The sequence below is a fragment of the Asterias amurensis genome, chromosome 1 (assembly GCF_032118995.1).
Source record: "Asterias amurensis chromosome 1, ASM3211899v1".
NCBI classification, from domain to species: Eukaryota; Metazoa; Echinodermata; class Asteroidea; order Forcipulatida; family Asteriidae; genus Asterias; species Asterias amurensis.
The window spans coordinates 29219991-29238936 of record NC_092648.1 but is presented as its reverse complement, the minus strand read 5'-3'; the positions used below and the strand labels follow the sequence as shown (position 1 = coordinate 29238936).

The 18946-nt window shown below is 38.5% G+C and overlaps 1 protein-coding gene across 1 annotated transcript in view; it reads right to left on the bottom strand.

Annotated features, from left to right (window-relative positions):
- LOC139942906 (uncharacterized) overlaps positions 1-18946 on the bottom strand; it is a 31233-nt gene that overhangs the window by 2991 nt on the left and 9296 nt on the right. Inside the window, exons 5-25 of the mRNA XM_071939760.1 lie at positions 16571-16712; positions 15894-15968; positions 14852-15016; positions 13666-13863; positions 13105-13275; positions 12376-12651; positions 11568-11766; positions 10867-11018; positions 10171-10403; positions 9612-9824; positions 8758-8884; positions 7889-7993; positions 7070-7218; positions 5947-6123; positions 5031-5157; positions 4542-4769; positions 3433-3589; positions 2647-2829; positions 1590-1753; positions 716-964; positions 44-67 (exon numbers count right to left, since the gene is read on the bottom strand). Coding sequence (XP_071795861.1) covers positions 44-67; positions 716-964; positions 1590-1753; positions 2647-2829; positions 3433-3589; positions 4542-4769; positions 5031-5157; positions 5947-6123; positions 7070-7218; positions 7889-7993; positions 8758-8884; positions 9612-9824; positions 10171-10403; positions 10867-11018; positions 11568-11766; positions 12376-12651; positions 13105-13275; positions 13666-13863; positions 14852-15016; positions 15894-15968; positions 16571-16712 — 3514 coding nt within the window. The remainder of the gene's footprint in view (positions 1-43; positions 68-715; positions 965-1589; positions 1754-2646; positions 2830-3432; positions 3590-4541; positions 4770-5030; positions 5158-5946; positions 6124-7069; positions 7219-7888; positions 7994-8757; positions 8885-9611; positions 9825-10170; positions 10404-10866; positions 11019-11567; positions 11767-12375; positions 12652-13104; positions 13276-13665; positions 13864-14851; positions 15017-15893; positions 15969-16570; positions 16713-18946) is intronic.

The following is an 18946-nucleotide window of genomic DNA, read 5'->3' as shown; positions in this document are numbered from 1 at the left end:
AAGAAATGCTATTAGTTAAAACGTTTAACAAAGAAATACTTACGTCCTGAATCATCACCAAAAGTAACTGCAATAAAAGAAGAGACAAGAATAGAAAAGGATATAAGCATTTTGTTTGAATACAAGCATACTTTTTTTATGATATTTTTTTTTTTATATTATAGTACAATGGTCAAACACAACAAACTATTGTAAAGGGGAATAATTCTTGGCCATATTTTGGTTTGAAATCTTGGGTGTTTCATCATTTAAAACCGTTTATTTCTGTGTCCTTATCACCATAAGCCCGACTATAGCTTATTTCATAGTTTTTTGGTTTTGTTCATTTGGATTGGGGCGGTATTTTTGTGCTCTCGTCCTGTTTTTTGTCGTGTAATTTTTGTATTTAATAATAATAATAATTATTTGTGGTAGGTCTTTTGTGGCTTTTGTGCCTTTAATGTATATTTTTACGTGCTTTTTGAAATATATAATAAATTGTGTTTTTTATCTACCCGAAAAATGAAAAAGTTCTAAATATTATTATAAAAAGAATTGGTCTTTTGAATATGACTCCATAAATACCTCTGATTCAGTGTGATAGTAAGTACAATTACAATCGTAGTAGTTCATTATACAACTTTGTTCAATAAACCTTATTTTCTGATCAAAATTTTGTATTAAAAAAACAAAGAAAAAAACACCATTATGATTATTATTATTAATATAAGATTACCTGGGGTAGTCACGTTCAGGTCAGACGCCTCAGTGGTCGGCCTGGGAACTCCCATGAGGGTAAACTCCGTCAGATGGTCAGTGGTGCATGTCACGGTCCCGTCGTAGTTATCAGTGGTGGCCATACCATCTGTACTCCACGCACTACCAGTCCAATAGACGCAACTGTAGTCTACATCGATATCAACACTGGCCAGAGTAAAGCCAAGCTCAATGGGGGTGCTCAGCCCGGAAACATTCAGGGTCACATCTGTTGAATCAACGGTTAATTTAATTAATTTTAGTTCATCAAATAGTGGTCTGGGACCTGTTTCATAAAGTTGTCGCTCCTCTTATACCATTCCATGAAGACATATTTAACATGTCATTCATCGCTGTCTTCATTTTCACATATAAGAATTAGAGAGATTAACCAAACCTCGACGTTAACATGTGCCACATATATTATTCAGGTATAATCATTGCTGCGATTTCATCACGGTATCATCAATCAATCAATCAATAAAACATTTATCATGATGATGTTTAGTAGCAGGACCCAATTTCATAAAGCCTGTTATAGCACAAAATCTTGCTAAGCTTAGCAAAATACTGCTTGGCAGAAACAGTTTACCAGCCAACATTTTATATGGTATATTATACTAATGCCACTGGTGCCCTACTCATTTCTTGCTCAGTGAAGAAACTTGCTGAGCAGCATTTTCTGCTAAACCTGGCGTTGAGGGTGCTCTATTCAGTTTGAATATTCAAAGAATTATAGATTAAGGAATTGACTTGACGAAAAAAAATGATAACAACCAAAAATTTACATTGGGCAAAAGAATACACCTTTGGATAAATTATGAGTTGTGGCCTACATCTCCCTCTGTACCCACCTGACTCTGGGTCCGACAGCTCGATACCAAGAATATCAGCTGCACGATTGTCAATATCATCCTGACTAGTGGACAAGTAATCAACATCTGAATTGTAATGGTTGATTTTGAGTGTTACTCCAGAACATGTGCTTCCTGAACTGCAGGTCCATGCCGCACCATACCTACACAGGATGGGGAAAAATAACAGTTTAGAAATATGATTTGAGGGTTGGGTTCTTTTCTATATACCCGTTGCATTAGCCCAATAGAGGTCTAAACTAGCTATACAGGATGGAGAAAAAAAAAACAGTTTAGAAATATGTTGTGGTTTGAGGGTTGGAGAGTCAATATTAGCTCCCCGAGGTATTGGAAGCTGACAAACTTGTTCCCTATAGCAAAGCTACCAACGTTTTCATCTTGCAATCAGGGAGATTTTATACAAAAATCAGGGAGGTAGCAAGAATTACATTCAAGATAAGAAGTAATATTTTCCACAATCAGGAAGGTTAACAAATTTGTTCATCAGAACATGCAAAGATTGGTTTTATTTCAGGGAACTTTCTGTGGAATCAGAAAGAGTATACAACCCTTGTATTGACCGCCATCATTGATGACACGTCACGCGTGAAGAGATATCATTGGCTGAGAGTATCTGCGCAGCCCCGTTTTTGACAAATCCCCCCAAAAAACAAAAAGGCAGTGTTAAGTCTGGATCTTCTTTAATCTTCTTTAAAAATATAAGATGAAACCTAGGTAAAGATGGACAATATTGTTAGCCTCGAAAGCCCATACAATTGAATAATTATGCTGATATTCATACAAACAAGTAGAACTAATATTGTCAAAATTCTTCTGTTATTTTCTATGGAGGTGTTCATACCCCCCCCCCCCACCACTACCATGGTTGATGGATACTGTGGTCAAGACTGTTACCACTGATACGCATAACACTGATTGCAGAGATTGCAACTAAACGGCCACCCCAATAACTTTAGCACTGAATGAACACTATCTATCAATGGAAACTTATTAAAAACATAACAGAATAACAGGATTATTTAAGGAGGAGACTTACAGCGCATTTAACTCTGATCCAAAGTTGATTGAGATTGGAGTTCCTGTTAATTTGGAATCAATGGGATCAGACAAGAGTGTCTTGAGAACCGCAGACACACCGTCAGTACCGCTAATCTCATTACGAGGTGATCCGACAGCTAACGAGCTTGCTATGGATCGACTAAGCTTCTTCCTTACGCTCCTACGAGAGACGGAAAACAAATGATATCAAGTTAGGAATAATATTTATCTATTTAATAGCTTTGGGTCATGTCACAAGAGGTCAATTACTGGCAACATGCTCCAAAATGTTTGTTAACTGTAAGTATTTGCTCAATGAAAATGGAATATGCAAAAAAAAAAAAAGTGTCACAGAATTGAGAATTATTGATTGGAGTTTCATGCCGAAATGTTTCCACTCCAATCACACACCAACTTTTGTTTTAATGAATGAAAAATTAGTAATGATTTTGCTAAATAATAAACACATATTTGGAACATCATTCCCATAGACCGCATCATAATTGCTATTCTTGCATTTCTGTTAACATCTTGGTTTAATTGACAATGTGTTCCAGGGTCCCCAGGGAGAACAGTTGGTTTAAAACTGACTGGGCTACTCTACCTGTGAACAAAATAAATAAACGTACATGTACATGTGTACAATATGTAACAAATAAAAGAATAAATGAATCATGAATGAATGAACAAAACAATTTCTGAATATAAAACAGATCTTTGTCAACTTGTTCTTCAAGATATTTAGCTGTTCCAAAAAGTCAATTCATGATGATGGGGAACGTACTTAATGCTGCTCAACATGGCTGCGTTGTAAGACGGTTGCAGACCATCGCTAATGACATCAAGTTTGCTTGACACGGTTTCAGCTGAAGTGGTGGGCACCGAGCTTCCATCTAAGATGAAGACATCGATAATGGTTTCCAGCTGATCGACAAAGTCACCTGTCAGAAAATAAGCACATGGGGGAGATAGAAGAATTAGTCACTTGTCAACTTTGATCTAGATTAAAGGAACATTACAAACATTTTATAGCTCAATACTCTGACGATAGCTGCCTTGCCCTTGCCCCAGTATTTGCCCAGCCCAGGGCATGCCCAGGCCAAGACCCAATTAGTGTTTTTTTAAATTGTTTCTCTGTGAAGCGCCTTGAGCATTCTTTGGCACTATATAAGTTTTCGTTATTATTATTTTTATTATTATTATTACAGAATTTGGCTAAGATCACAGATCTACATACACAGATCACAGAACTTGCACGGTATAATGATGATAATTAAGTAAAACATCCCTTGGAATATTTCTGTCTGAAATGTAATTTTTTTGTGAGAAATAAATAAAAACTAATTTCTCGCTTGAAGTTTAGTGCTCAGTTAACTTTAAAAAAAAAATTCAAATTGATGTCATGCAAAATGTGTAATAGGTTTGTCACTATTTTCTCATGACCCAGATGACCGATCAATCTCAAACTTTTACAGGTGTGTATAGTTCATGTAAAGTGCTCACACCTGTTTTAAGGGACGGTATACAATTGGTGATCAATCTCAAATTAATGGCAATAACGTTTGGGATAAATCAAATCAATTGATTTAAAGGTTTTATAAGATATTGGTGAGGATAAACTAAAGCTCATACTAGAAACTAGACATTTCCCTGTGAAATCCAGTCATACTAAAAAAAATGAGTTTACAAGCTTAAAAATTGGGCATGATTTTTCACAGTTTTCTCCCGAAGTCGCACACTGAATTAAGCCCAAATTTTCACAGGTTTGTTATTTCATATTTACGGTTGATCACACAAAACATGACCACTGTCTGCTACTATTTTGTCAGCTCTACCCATCTTGTATAACCCCTTTAAACAGTAAATTCTTTGATCTTTAGGCACATCTCTTACTTTGGTCGGCGAGTGACATGGTTGCTGGATCAACGGATGCCGTCTGATCTAGAAGAAGCTGAGCTCGATCTGTGGTCAGTACTGTCTCATCCAACGTTAGCTGAATAAGCTCCAATTGATCCTCAGTATTAGAGGAGGTACTAGCGCTTGCTTCACGACGTCTACGCCGATTGACTAGACCACGATCACTCACCATGTTCAGATTAGTCAAGGCCAGGGAGAAATCACCTAACACAATGGAGGATATCAAGAACATTAGAAGAGTTAGGAACCAAGAACATTAGAAATGCTAGAAATTCATCCCTGCCTGCAGTCTGTGGACACTTGTGGCCAAATTTACTGAAGCTAGTGAGCCAAAAGATGTGAAGATCATCCACATAATATGTGCATTTCTACATATTTAAATTATTCAGTGTTTTAACCCAACAGTTGAATCACATTTTTTTTAAATTATTTACAAGCATCTCATCTAAGCGAGTTCTGACTTACCAGCAAACTTCGGTGTGTTGACTTGATCGTCAATGTAGGCTGCTACTTCCGCAGTAGAGAATTCAGCCTTTGGCAGGACGGTACAGTTGGTCTCATACGTGGAACAAATATCATTCGCATCACATACCTGGAGCATTCACAACATAAACAAGTAAATACGTAGTGTATGTGGCATTTCTTTCATTTTTATCATCATATGCAGAACAGGCATGATATTTAGTCCTTGGAAAAAGTAGGAAAATTTAATTAAGAACAAGGGCTGACATACACTGACACATGGTGTAAGCTAATCAGACTAAAGAAGGAAAAATAACATGCCTGACAAGTATGACTTTAAGTCAATGCTTTGAGTCCTATCATTAGAACCTTGACTCCCGAGGTAATCTCGGAATGTCTATTTTTCTGAGGCGAAGTCAAGAGATGGACTGCTTCAGTGATTACTGAGAGAGTTGCAGTTTTAACCATAGCATGAGTAAAAGCAACAATACTTGTTTTATAAGATCCCCCAAAAATACTGTGCCTAGATGTCTGGGCATCAAGAAGCTGCTTATGCTAGGTACCTCAACGTCTAGGTGACAAGAAGCTGCTTATGCTAGGTACCTCAACATCTAGGTGACAAGAAGCTGCTTATGCTAGGTACCTCAACATCTAGGTGACAAGAAGCTGCTTATGCTAGGTACCTCAACATCTAGGTGACAAGAAGCTGCTTATGCTAGATACCTCAACATCTAGGTGACAAGAAGCTGCTTATGCTAGGTACCTCAACATCTAGGTGACAAGAAGCTGCTTATGCTAGGTACCTCAACATCTAGGTGACAAGAAGCTGCTTATGCTAGGTACCTCAACATCTAGGTGACAAGAAGCTGCTTATGCTAGGTACCTGTTGCTATGGGTACAGTATTGCTTGGGACCTTACCTTCATGATGTATACACGTGTTGTGGAGTCAGTCAATCTAGGTGCACCGACCGTAGTGAAGGTTGGTTCTGAGGTGGTGTCTTTGAAGGCAGAAACGCTGCCATCGGATTCCTCAACAAACAACTGGTACTTCAACGGCTCGGCCTCAGAGACGCAGTTCTCAAGACTGAAGGTTACCTGCAGGAGGTGAAAACATTTGGGTTTCAGTTACTAGCTACAGTTACATGTTATAGTTATTAGTTTACTTAATAGTTATAGGTAGTGGATAATTAGTTATATCCATTAGTTTAGTAACTAGTTATAGTTACTAGTTATTAGTTTTCTTACTAGTTATATTTACTAGTTATCAGATATAGTTACTTCACGTTTTGGGGTTTAAATTGAGTAATCTTGGAAAAGGAAAAAGGTTGAGCCAATGAGTGGGGTTCTATTTTCTTTTCAAATTGAGTGCCATCTCTCTTCAGATGAAGGTTCTTTGTGATTGAAGTGCACATAAAAGAACCCAGAACGCCTAACGTGGAAGAGTAGGGTGTTAAAACACTGTAGTTTCTGGTAAACACAGCAAGCACCATTGTTTACAAGTTTCCTCAGGCTTATAATAATAATAATAATAATAATAATAATAATAATAATAATAATAATAATAATAATAATAATAATAATAAGACATTTGTAAAGCGCCTAATGCAAAAAGCCTCTAAGTGCATAAAGAGAAACAATTAAATAAACAATGAGAGAAAGATACAAGATACAAATAAGCAAATTACAAAAAAGCAGCTTTAAACAAATGAGTTTTCAACAGGGACTTAAAACATTGTAAAGAATTAGCTTGGCGAATATGCACAGGAAGACTATTCCAAAGAAACGGTGCGGCATAAGAAATAAATCTGTGGCCATAAAAAATGGAAGAAGCTCTAGTAGCAGAAAGCAATGACTGTTGAGATGAACGTAAAGTCCGAGTAGGGGAATAATGATGAACAAGAACACTTTAGTGGTCGCTTGTAAGGCGCACCAACACACTTGTGAGGCATCCTTGGTTTCGTTACCAAAAGTATACATACAAAATTAATAAATAATAATAACTACTATATTGTAGGTGCAACAGGCAAGTATGCATAACTACCTCGTCAAACTCGGTGTAGTTGGCAGGCAGGTTGAATTCACAAGATGTTGGTCCAGTCAGGACACTGATGGTAGTCTTGACAACTCCAGCTACATCCACTGAGTTAGCAGTGATGAGGATTGAGTAGCTTGTACCGCGACTCACAACACCTGAACATCATCAAAATACAAAAAGGTTAGGCTTTGTGAAATCATCAAGGAACATTGAGTCTGGCAAATATTCACTCAGGCTTTGAGCGTGTGTTTTACAAATGCCCATTAAAGGTATGGTCATAAATTGTCTTTTGCTATAAACGTAATGCTGATTTATAGTTAACATTTTAAAGACACGATACAATACAAGTCATAAACGAAAGTTTCAGTTGAATACAGTGTCTACTTGCTGATCACCAAATGTAAAAAATTAAACAGAATATTTTCGCAAGAATGCCCATGTCATCCACCTTTAATAAGGTGACAATGGATACCAACTGCATATCTGGTCGCAGCATTCACGTACTGACGCCAAACCTCAGAAATCTGAGACAGTACTAAAGATTTGTAATGTGCACATATCCACCCTGCTGGGAGTTTAAGGGTTATGGTTGATTCTCAGATTCAAATGTTATTGGGTGAAATATTTTCATAACCAAAAAAATTTTCCAAAAAAAAAAACATTAAAGGGGATTCTATTTTAAATATGCTGTCAACATATTCAGTGCTTCGAACTAGTTCTGAGTTAGTTTCTGAGTAGTTACCCAAATATGACCATATCTTCAAAGCGCATGATTCATAAAAAATATTCGCTATTATCTGGAAATTGTTGAATTTAAGAGCTTACCTGGGAGAAGTCCCACAACTGCAGCCGATGAAGTTGCACTGACAGGATAAATGGTCGGTGGTAGTAAGAAATTGGAGGATGCTTCAAAGTCAATAAAACCATACCCTGAAAGGAAGTGAGAATCATAAAAACCATTTTTTATCCTGAAATCTCATGTCCTATTTTCCTGGCTTAAAGGAAAGATATTTCAGTCATTGTAAATTCAAGATTTAAAAACAACTGAAAGATTATGTGCATGGTGTTACCGAAAACTTTACCAAAACAACTATATGATTGACCACTCAAATGAAGAAAACCCGCACCATCAGATAGGGACTGAAAACCCAATCCACATGCAAGGGATTCAAACCAGGGCCCCCAGAGGAGGAAAAGGCAGGTAAAAAAAACACTCAGCCAACCCGATGCCCGATGAATATTGATTTCGGGTCAAACTTCAGAAAAACTCTGGATGGAATTCCCTCAACATTTGGTTGATACTGGTTATTGTTGTTTATTCAGCCATTTCGACGATACAAGACAATATAAAAAAATACTCCAGATAAGAAAGGAGAAACAAAAGCAAACTAACTACTGTGGTCGGTAGACCTGCCTCCCCACACCTCGGCCCAATTTCATAGAGCTGCTAAGCACAAACATTTGCTTAGCATAAAATTTCTTCCTTGATAAAAATAGGATTACCAACCAAATGTTGACGTGATTTTCTGGGTAAGCAAACAACAGCTGAATACCAGTAACAAGCAATATGTAACAAATAAAAACTTTGTTGGTTATCAGCATGTTTTTATCGAGGAAGAAATTTCATGCTAAGCGATTTTTTGTGCTAAGCAGCTGTATGAAATTGGCCCCAGTTCACAAATTTCTTTACGTACCTGATTCAGTGCCAGTGGTTTCCCATGTAACATTAATCAGATCTGTAGCGTGTTCGATATACGCGCTCATGAACAACAGCTCTGTATCCTTCACCACACCGTTATCTCGGCGAGGTGGAATCACAATCTGTCATCGAGAGGTACAAGAATATTACGTAGGAATCTAGCTTCAAATATTGTGAAAAAGCATCTTAGGAAAACTTCAGTTAAGGTGTGACAGCCAGGGCCCTATTTCATAGAGCTGTGGCCAGATGGGAAGACATCTGCTCTAGAATTGCAAAGGTTCTAATCCCACCTGAGTAATATGCCTGTGAATGTTGTTCACAGAGCTCAGGAAAGTATAGAGTATTCAGTGCTTCGGACATCAGTGTAAAGGTAAAATTTTTTTTAAAATAATAGAGCTTCTTAAGCACAAAAAACGTAGCTAAGCACAACAAAATAAAGCTTGCTAGAGTAAGACTATTGGGGAAGGGCTCCTTCAGTTACTTGTTTTCTGTGGCTGTAGCAAACAGCCCGGGGTTAAGATGCCCAACTGGGGGCAGGGCCCCTTCAGTGATCTGTTTTCTGTTGCTGTAGCAAACAGCCCAAGTATGGACAGGGCCCCTTCAGTGATTTATTTTCTGTGGCTGTAGCAAACAGCCTTGGGTTAAGATGCCCAACTGGGGGCAAGGCCCTTTCAGTGATTTGTTCTTTGTGGTTGTAGCAAACAGCCCAACTTGGGACAGGGTCCCTTCAGTGATATGTTTTCTATGGTTGTAGCAAACAGACCAACTTTGAACAGGGTCCCTTTCAGTATTTTATCTGTGGCTGCTTCAAACAGCCCAACTTAGGACAGTATCCCTTCTCAAACCTACCTTGGGTGGTGCTCCATTGACGGCATTGATGGTGACCGAAGTTGAGGATGATCGATCCAGCTTAGACACGATCAAAGTGAATAGATACTGCTTATCAGCCTGTAGGCTCTCAGCAGTAAATGTCAGGTAAGCTCCGTCCACATTGGTACCATTGTTAATCAATGAACCAATACTGTCCGAGTCATAGGACCAACAGGCACTGTTATCAGTCGTCTGTAAGCAAAGATAGGATAGAGTAGTGGAAGCAATTAGGACTCATTGCAGAAAAGTATTGTTAATCTTGTTGGTGAAGGGTTGGAATCAACGTTACAATCCATCTAGGTTTTTCAAGCGCTTATTAAGGAGCCTCTAAAAAATTCAGAACAGTGGGAACCTTCTCAAATATTCCAATGCGTGCTCTCACACCATTCCTTTGGACAGCCGGAATGTTCCATTAGACCATTTAAAATACTAACGCGTATTAACTCAAGTAGGATTGCCTCCATATGGTGGCCCAATAATGCGTTCCAGTTGCATGTTCACGTCTAGATCATGCCCGACTCTTGAGGTACTCTCTTACCTGTAAGCACTGCCACTCATACACCCAGTCTCGAGCCTCTTCATCAGGGTCATATGACAGAGATCCATCCAGCTCCACAACCCCGCTGTCTCTACCCACGGTGATCTCAGAGCCTCCCTTCAGTACAGCCACTAGAGGCGAGGAGATTGTGACCACCTGGATCGAAGCCTCTACATATTCAGTCGGGGCGTCTGTCTTGTACACACGCACAGTGAAAGTGATTGTCTCTCCACCTGGGGAAACCAAAAAGGATGACAATCTTTAAAAAAATTATCTCTCAGAGTTGTACATGAAGGTCTCAAGATCTTGGTTGGTTTCGGTCTCCGTTCCAGTTTGGATACCCTGTGGTCTCGTTCTCGGTCTTCGAACTTCAGGTCTTGTAAGGTCTTGGTCTCAGTTTCGGTCTTGATAATCTTGTACACTTGGTCTCAGTATGTGACTTTCGGATATTAGTCCCAGAGCAGTCTCGATACCCTTTGGCTTTGGTCTTGTTCTAAAACCTTCGGGTCTCGTAGAGTTTTGGTCTCAGTTTCTGTCTCCCCACCCTATGTCCTTGGTCTCAGTATCTGACCTTGGGTTTAATATAAGTTTCTTGCTATTTAATCACCATTTTTCTGAGTTTACCAAGGGCAAACAAATCGGAAATCAGACTATAGTAGAAATAAGATCATGCCTGTAAGATAAAGGTGACTGTACCTGGCAGACTGCTTGAGGGAACATACAGAGATCTTGTAAACTGTGTCTTCAGATTGAGTGGCACTTCGCTGTTGTCCACTGACCACTCAAATGACGTCGCACCAGCAGGGACACATGCTGAGTAGAACTTCACAAAGGCAGTCAGCTCAAAACTGGAAAAGTGGTTTTATTAGGTTTATAATCAGTAGCCCAAAAGAGAGATGATATTGGCTTATATTCACACATTTAACAAAAATCAAGCAAACAGGAACAAATTGAATGAAAAGCTTAAGTTTCACAGGACAGAAACTTTATCATTGAGATGGCAAGTACTTATTTTATTTTGCAAAGCGCACTTTCCATCAGAAAATCATAAAGTCAATGGTAGATTTTTGAATGGGCACCAAAGCCTAGACAAGGGCCCAATTTCATCACACTGCAATTAACAGTAGGCAATTTTGTATGCTTACTGTATCAGAAAGATTTGCTAAACTAAAGGAACATCTTGCACATTCGCCATGAGTTTGTACTGTTACGTCATTCATTTTCCTGCACCAGAAGACTAGCACGCCTTTCTGTGTGCTTACTGTAAGCAGCGCTATGAAATGGAAATCAGACAGTAAGCACAAAATCGGCCGCTAAGCAGCTCTATGAATTTAGGCCCAGAGGCAACAAAGGCCATGGCTTTTACGTAATTCCAGGCCATTTTGAATTGACTGTACCTGTCTGAGACACGGACTGCATCCAGATCCACTCCTTGCGATAGGATTTTCACCTCTGGTGCTGCGATGCCTGTTCGGTGTACAGTCAATGACGCATTGTCGCTCCCTCCAAGGAAGTTGGTCAGAATGACGGTGAAGACGTAGTCTGTGTCTGCATCCATCAGGTCTCCATCCAGGGCCAAGGAAGATGGGTTATCACCTGAAGAAGACGATGGTAAGACAGGGTCAAAGGTTAGCTAATCTTAGATCTTGTATTTGTACCACAAAACTCAAATCCCCGCTCAAAACTTAGCTTATGTCACAAGTTTTCAAGGATTTTAGTTGTGTCTATTTTCTGTTATTTGTTTTTGGTTTTACTGTGCCTTGAAAACCCAACAGGGTGGATATTATTATGTTTGCATTACAAGTCTTCATTAGCAGTAGTAGGCTGATGAGAACTCTCTGAATGGTTTGATGCATGAGCTGAAATCACTAGGGAAATGAAGGACTGACTGTTCACTCGGTCCAAGCCCCTCATCCAGAGGTGTTGGGATGGGCTGATGTACAACGCATAATGGACCAGGAGTAAACTGATACTGTGGGGGCAGAGAAGGTTCTTGTGATTATATGATTAGCTTGGTGTGGTACACTTGGAAACAACGGGTGTATACTCCCAAGCGCCCCTCAAATAGTTTAACGAATGAAACAAATGGCTCAGTGACCAGGGTACTACTATTGGGGTGGCATGAGCGCCATTGAGTGACCGATTTAAGTGCTATTATAAGAAACCCCTGTTAGTAATAATTATTATTAATAAAAGATGACAAACCATTGGCAGTAGCTAGAGCTGAATCCAATGCCGTTGTGCTTCCTGTGCTGGACACCGACCAGGTATACGTCATCTGTCGACCACCGCTACCAGTAGAGCGTCGTGCATCAATCTGAATATTACCACAGCTTGGGAGCTTAGGGGGACCGGTGAGGATGGCTACCGGCTGGACAGGTGTGTCTGGTCCCTGAACGGAGAAGCTGTCGGAAGCAGTGCTCAGGGAGTAATCCTGACGGAAAGACCTCACTGAGTCCGCTTTGATCTGCAGAGCACTCCCTGTAGGTAAAGAAAATCCGGTTGGAATTGTTTAAAGCCATTGGACACTATTGAAAATTACTCAAAATGGTTGTTAGCATAAAAACTTACTTGGTAACAAGCAATGGGGAGCTGTTAAAAACATGAAAAATATCTCCCCCTAAAGTAACGTAGTTTTTGAGAAAGAGGTAATTTCTCACTCAAATATTAAAAGACTTCAGGACTAAAGTACTTTAATATTTGTTTTTAGGAATCTGAATGAGGGTGATTTTTCTTTTATTATTCTCGATCGCTTCGCTGACCAATTAAGTCAAAAATTTCACAGATTTGTTATTTTATGCACATTGTGTTATACACCATTTGAGAATACTGGTCCTTGACCATTACCAAATAATATGTCCAGTGCCCTTAAATAAAAATGTCATTGAAAATCGATTACAAATATGAAAGTTTTAATAAGCCCAAGTACGTTACCTATTTCAACCAATGAGTTCCCTCTGCCGATAAGAACATACAGGACTGTTGGGTTGAGCCACAGACACCGAGCCCCAGTGCCAAGGAGGCTGACAGATGCAAAGATGTCCCTGCAAGACGTCAGACTCTCATAATCAACGGGCTTGTCAAAGGTGACAAACATACTGGCCCCTGTGAATGGAGAGAGAATTGGTTTGGAATAATGGAGTAGGTTAAATACCATCTCAATGTTGTCTACTGGTTTATAGAAAGAAAATAACAATACAAATTCCAAGACCCTGCAATCATCAAACTCATCAGACACATGTATCCAATATACTGCTTTGCCCTTCGGACAGAACGTAAAGCTGTTGGTCCAATTTGTTGATTGTGTTTGTACATAAAATAACCCCAGTTTCACTTATTGGGAAGTAAATAATGAGATAAGGGTTATCAAAACTAGTTTAGTATTATTACAATACAATACAGTACAATTTGGATATGCGACACTGCTCAAAAAATGGATCAACTAAGTTTACTGTGAAGTCAGGTCAATCCCCAATCAGGTATTGGGTAACTTACCAATTGGTGAAAACTTCATTTCCTGGACGGTAGGAGCCTCAAAGTAAGCGTAAAATTCCTGTGTTATATCACCAAGAATAGACGCTCCACCATTGAGTGACGGAGACACTGTTGCATGCATCGAGTTGAACGGCATACCAAAGCTGAAGGTTACGGTATCATCAGAATCAAAGACTCCGTAATATATCTGGCGATATCCTGCAAACCAAAGGAAAAAGACAAAAACAAATGACCTGAAATGTTATGAAGTCATATTGAGAATTAAAATCTATTAAACAAACATATTTTATATAGTGTTAAAATAAAATTGTCATTGCTATTGAAGATACTGAAGGTGACAGTATCATCAAAATCAAAGACTCCGTAATATATCTGGCGATATCCTGCTAACCAAAGAAAAAAGACAAAGACAAATGACCTGAAATGTTATGAACTTGTATAGGGAATTTGAAAGCAAACAAAAATCTAGGTCAAAAAGCTTCCAGTGTAGCTGGGCCAATGGTTAAAACAATCTCCCTGCTGTCATTAGGGAATCTGTTACTTTATCAGCTTTTTGTAAAGTCCTTAAGACTCACCTTTTTCCATGTTAATTTCTTTCAAGTGCGCTATGATCTAGATGGAATAGCACCTTATAAACTTATTTATTTTGTTATGTTATAATGTTAAAGACACTCGACACTATTGGTAGTTGTCAAATACCAGTCGTTTCACTTGGTGTAGTGTATCTCACCATATGCATAAAACAACAAACCTGTGAAAATTTGAGCTCAATTGGGAGACAACTATGAAAGAAAAAACACCCTTGTCACACAAATTTGTGTGCTTTCAGATGCTTGATTTACAGACCTCAAAATCTATTTCTTAGGTCTCAAAATCAAATTCGTGGAAAATTGCTTCTTTCTGAAAAAGTAGGTTAATTCAGAGGGAGCCGTTTCTCACAATGATTTATATTATCAACCTCTCCCCATTACTCGTTACCAAGTAAGGTTTATGCTAATAATTTATTTCGAGTAGCTTCTTCTAAAACTCTTAACTAAAATTCTTTATTAATTTGTGTTTGTTTTCTAAATGGTGGCATTTAAAAATAATTTGGTAACATTGTTTCACTGAGAGGTTTGCCCAGGGTAAAGAAGAAATAAATAAATAAACTACACTATTTGTTTTGTTTGACTATACTATTCATTACCGTCATCAGGGGTGACTGCTATCGCAGGCTGTACGGTCCATTCACTGGTAGAGTAAGATCGCAGTGTTGAGAATGATCCAGCTGCCACACTCAGAGTACCATTGAACGTATCCAGAGACCGGTTCACAATGATACTATCTGGCTGCAAACTCACTACGGCAATGTCTTCAATACAAAATAATAACACAAATAGTTATAATAATAATAAAATTAATAGTGGTTTCTTAAAGCCATTGGACCCTTTCGGTAAGCAGTATTGTCCAAGGCCCACACTTCGTGTATCACAACTTCTATATCAAATAACAAACCTGTGAAAATTTAGGCTCAATCGGTCATCGGAGTCGGGAGAAAATAACGGGAAAACCCACCCTTGTATCCGCGCGTTTCGCCGTGGTCAGGACATGTATTAAAATAAATCCGTAATTCTCGCTATCGAGAATTGATATTGTTTTACTGTTTTCTCAAAAAGTAAAGCATTTCATGGAATAATATTTCAAGAGAAGTCTTTCACCATTACCTTCTGTAAACCCTGTAAATTATTTGTAAATCTGTGAACTTTTTTTTTTTTTCTGTACCAAAAGGGTCCAATGGCTTTAAGGAGTCAGAAGTGCCGATTGATGTTATTATCAGTTGTTATTGTAACAGGCCTAAACACAAGCTGTTCTTTGGATCGGTAAACTAGTATTGTTAGGTCAAACATCTCATAATACAGTTTAATCATCCAAGACAACATTAAACACAAATAGTGGCTGCTGTTGATCCGAGTGCAGACTTGAAATTTAGTTAATATTTGGTTTGCAGTAACACCATGTGTGTATCTACTTCTCATGTAGAGTTTGTTCTTTATAGAACCGTCTATCTTTATTCTACTACCGCGAAATAGATATATCAGATCTTTACAGTTCTGAAAAGAACTATCCTGCTTTTTAACTATGGAACTACTACTTTAGCTTAAAGGGTCGTAGTCAGTTCTTGAGTTTGTCTCACTATTTTTAGAAATCTCAGAGGAGATGATTATCTCAATTGTCGATATTTAACTTACCTGCAAAGACCCTAAGGGTAGCTGTGATGTCTGTCGGTACATCATTGTCTCGACGAACTCCAACTTCATAATCCCCTGTTTGCAACAAAATCAAAGCAATTTATTTTTCAAAAATAAAATCTATCGTAAAATATGAAAAAATTTTGTCTCCGAAAACGTCTCCGGCTTTGTTGATTTTTGTTTTCCTTTACATTTTAAGATAAATTTGATTAGTATCTTAACTGCTCTCTCGGAGTTTAAATTCTAAATTTTCACTATCAGTTTTGCTGAATTTTGGTGAGCCCACTTTTTGTCTTAAAATTAATTTGTACCATTCATGTTTTGGTTTTTATAACTCAAAATTTATTATTCCCCTCTTTCCTTTTTATGCCTTGCGACTTCCTGAATTGAAGTTGATCCCAGATAAACGTTTTTTAGGGCAAGCCAGTTCCCCAGAGATGTAGTTTTATCTGGTAAAATATTTCATTTCTTGTTTATTATCTTCGTTTTGGCTTTACCCATACCGATGTGTGTTAGCTGTACTTAGTGTTAGCACTGTATACTCTCCCGTAGTACTTTCCCGAGTTCTGGGACAAAAATCAAAGGTATATTACTCGGGAGTGAGTAGAGGTAGTTCGAATCCTGCAACATTTTTACATCTATTGTTAATTATAATTGATTACAAAGGTAACCCTTACCTGGGCTCAAGACTGGGACTTCACACACAAGGTCGACAACAGATCTCCTTCTGGCACTAGACTCTGCTGTCTGTCCATCAGAACCGGTGAAGAGACACGACAGGATAGACCCTTCTGAAAATCCAGCACCTATCACAAAGATCTGTAACAAAAGGGCAATTCAAGGTCAAAGGTCAGAGGTGAAGTTGACTTACATGAAAACTCTGCATGTGAGTGTTGGATTCATTATGGCACCAACTCTTCTTAGATTTAGAACTATGAGGTTTGTTCCGCTATCGTATAGCCATAAAATAGCGGAATGAACTTCATAATCATATAGAATGACAAATTTTTTTAAAAAGGGATTAATCTGACCGATTATGACAAATTTCATGAACAAGAAGTACAGCGCCCCAGTAACTGGGTCTAATTGAGAATATCAAACTTAGAATAGTCTAAAGACTTTCTTAGTTAGAAGTAAAACAAAAATTCTTAAAAAACAAAAAGTAAAAACAAAAACAATTAATCTGGAAAGATTCCACTATAAATACCACATGCAGCACTGTTGACGATGATGTGTGCAGTGTCCAACATGATGTCAAGCCATTTCCAATTTCTGAAATAATAGTATTCTGCTGTCGACACCGGTGTCGTCTGCTTTTTTTTTTAAAGAACACACAGCATTTTCTGCTTTAGTTTGATGAACTTTAAAATCATACAATAAAGGTACTTGAGACGCATGACAGTCCAGCTGGCGAAATCTGTAGCAAGTCATCAGAAATAACATCATCGATCCTGTTTCGTCCATTTTACAAACCAACCAAGGCCACTACAACTTGAAAGAACGGTAAACACACGTCGACTTTCGTTTATGCCACCATCTTAGATTGTAGCACTGTGTCGTGACTTGACTAGAGAGGGCGCACTACATTCATATTATTGATTTTCACCCGTTAAAAAGGCACTGGACACTCATGATATATCAATATATATAGCTCTGTGGTAATTACTCAAAATAATTATTAGCATAAAACCTTACTTGGTGACGAGCAATGGGGAGAGGTTGATGGTATAGGACATTGTGAGAAACGGCTCCCTCTGAAGTGACATAGTTTTTGAGATGGAAGTAATTTTCCACGAATTTGATTTCGAGACCTCAGGTTTAGAATTTGAGGTCTCGAAATCAACCTTCTAAACGCACACGAACTTCGTGTGACAAGGGTGTTTTTCCTTTCATTATTATCTTGCAACTTCGACGACCAAATGAGCTCAAATTTTCACAGGTTTGTTATTTTATGCATAGGCCTATGTTGAGATACACCAACTGAGAAGACTGGTCTTTGACAATTACCAATAGTGTCCAATAGCGGCCATCGAGTAAGTTGTTTGTGACCTCTATGGTTGTTGCCACAAGATACTCAGTCAGTAGTGGCCGCGGGATAATAATTTGCGGCCGCAAGAAAGTAGGCCTATAAGCGGCCAATGATGGGGTTTCATTATAGAGTGTGCAGTGATACCCGCTGAGTTTTAGGCTGAGTTTTAGGCTCTATGAGTTTTAAAATACTCATAGAGCCGGCCTAAAAGACCCAACATACAAACATTCGGAATTTTGTCCAAATAATGCAACATTTTTTATTGTCAATGACTGTATATTGATTTGCTATAAAAAAAATATCCAATTTGGAAAATTGATTTATTAACTTCATTTATTAATTCCTTAAGCCAATCTATTACCCTTTTCACCCTCCAAGGGCCTCAATTTTGCCTCAAAATAATTGTTGTATTTTCCAGCAGAATGTTGCCGTCCAAAGTCATTGCGCGCTTTGGCGCCTTCTGCTGACTCATCCGTGTCGTGCGGTCGCGGTTTGTCAGGTTCTTTTTCTAAATCTAAATTACTTGTTTGGCCAGGCAACCCTATGGTAACATCACACCAACCTTTAAATATCACAATGGGAACATTTTAGTTACTAAAATAGAAGCCTCATAAACAAATAAACAAATTAAAAGTATTGATCCGTGTCGTGCGGTCGCGGTTTGTCAGGTTCTTTTTCTCTAAATCTGAATTATTTGTTTGGCCAGGCAACTCTATGGTAACATCACACCAACCTTTAAATATCACAATGGGAGCATTTTAGTTACTAAAATAGAAGCCTCATAAACAAATAAACAAGTTAAAAGTATTGATCCGTGTCGTGCGGTCGCTGTGCTGCTGCCTGATCGATCCTATTCGGGGGGGGGGGGGACTCTATAAATAGGACCAAATGCAACTTCGATCTGTGGATACGAAGTGGGATGGCCCCGTGGAGCAATAAGATTGATAGATCATGCTTCGCACCCTGCATAGACTTGACTCAAGTCCCAATCCCGTGCCGGCCATCGCCAGCAAACTATTGTTTT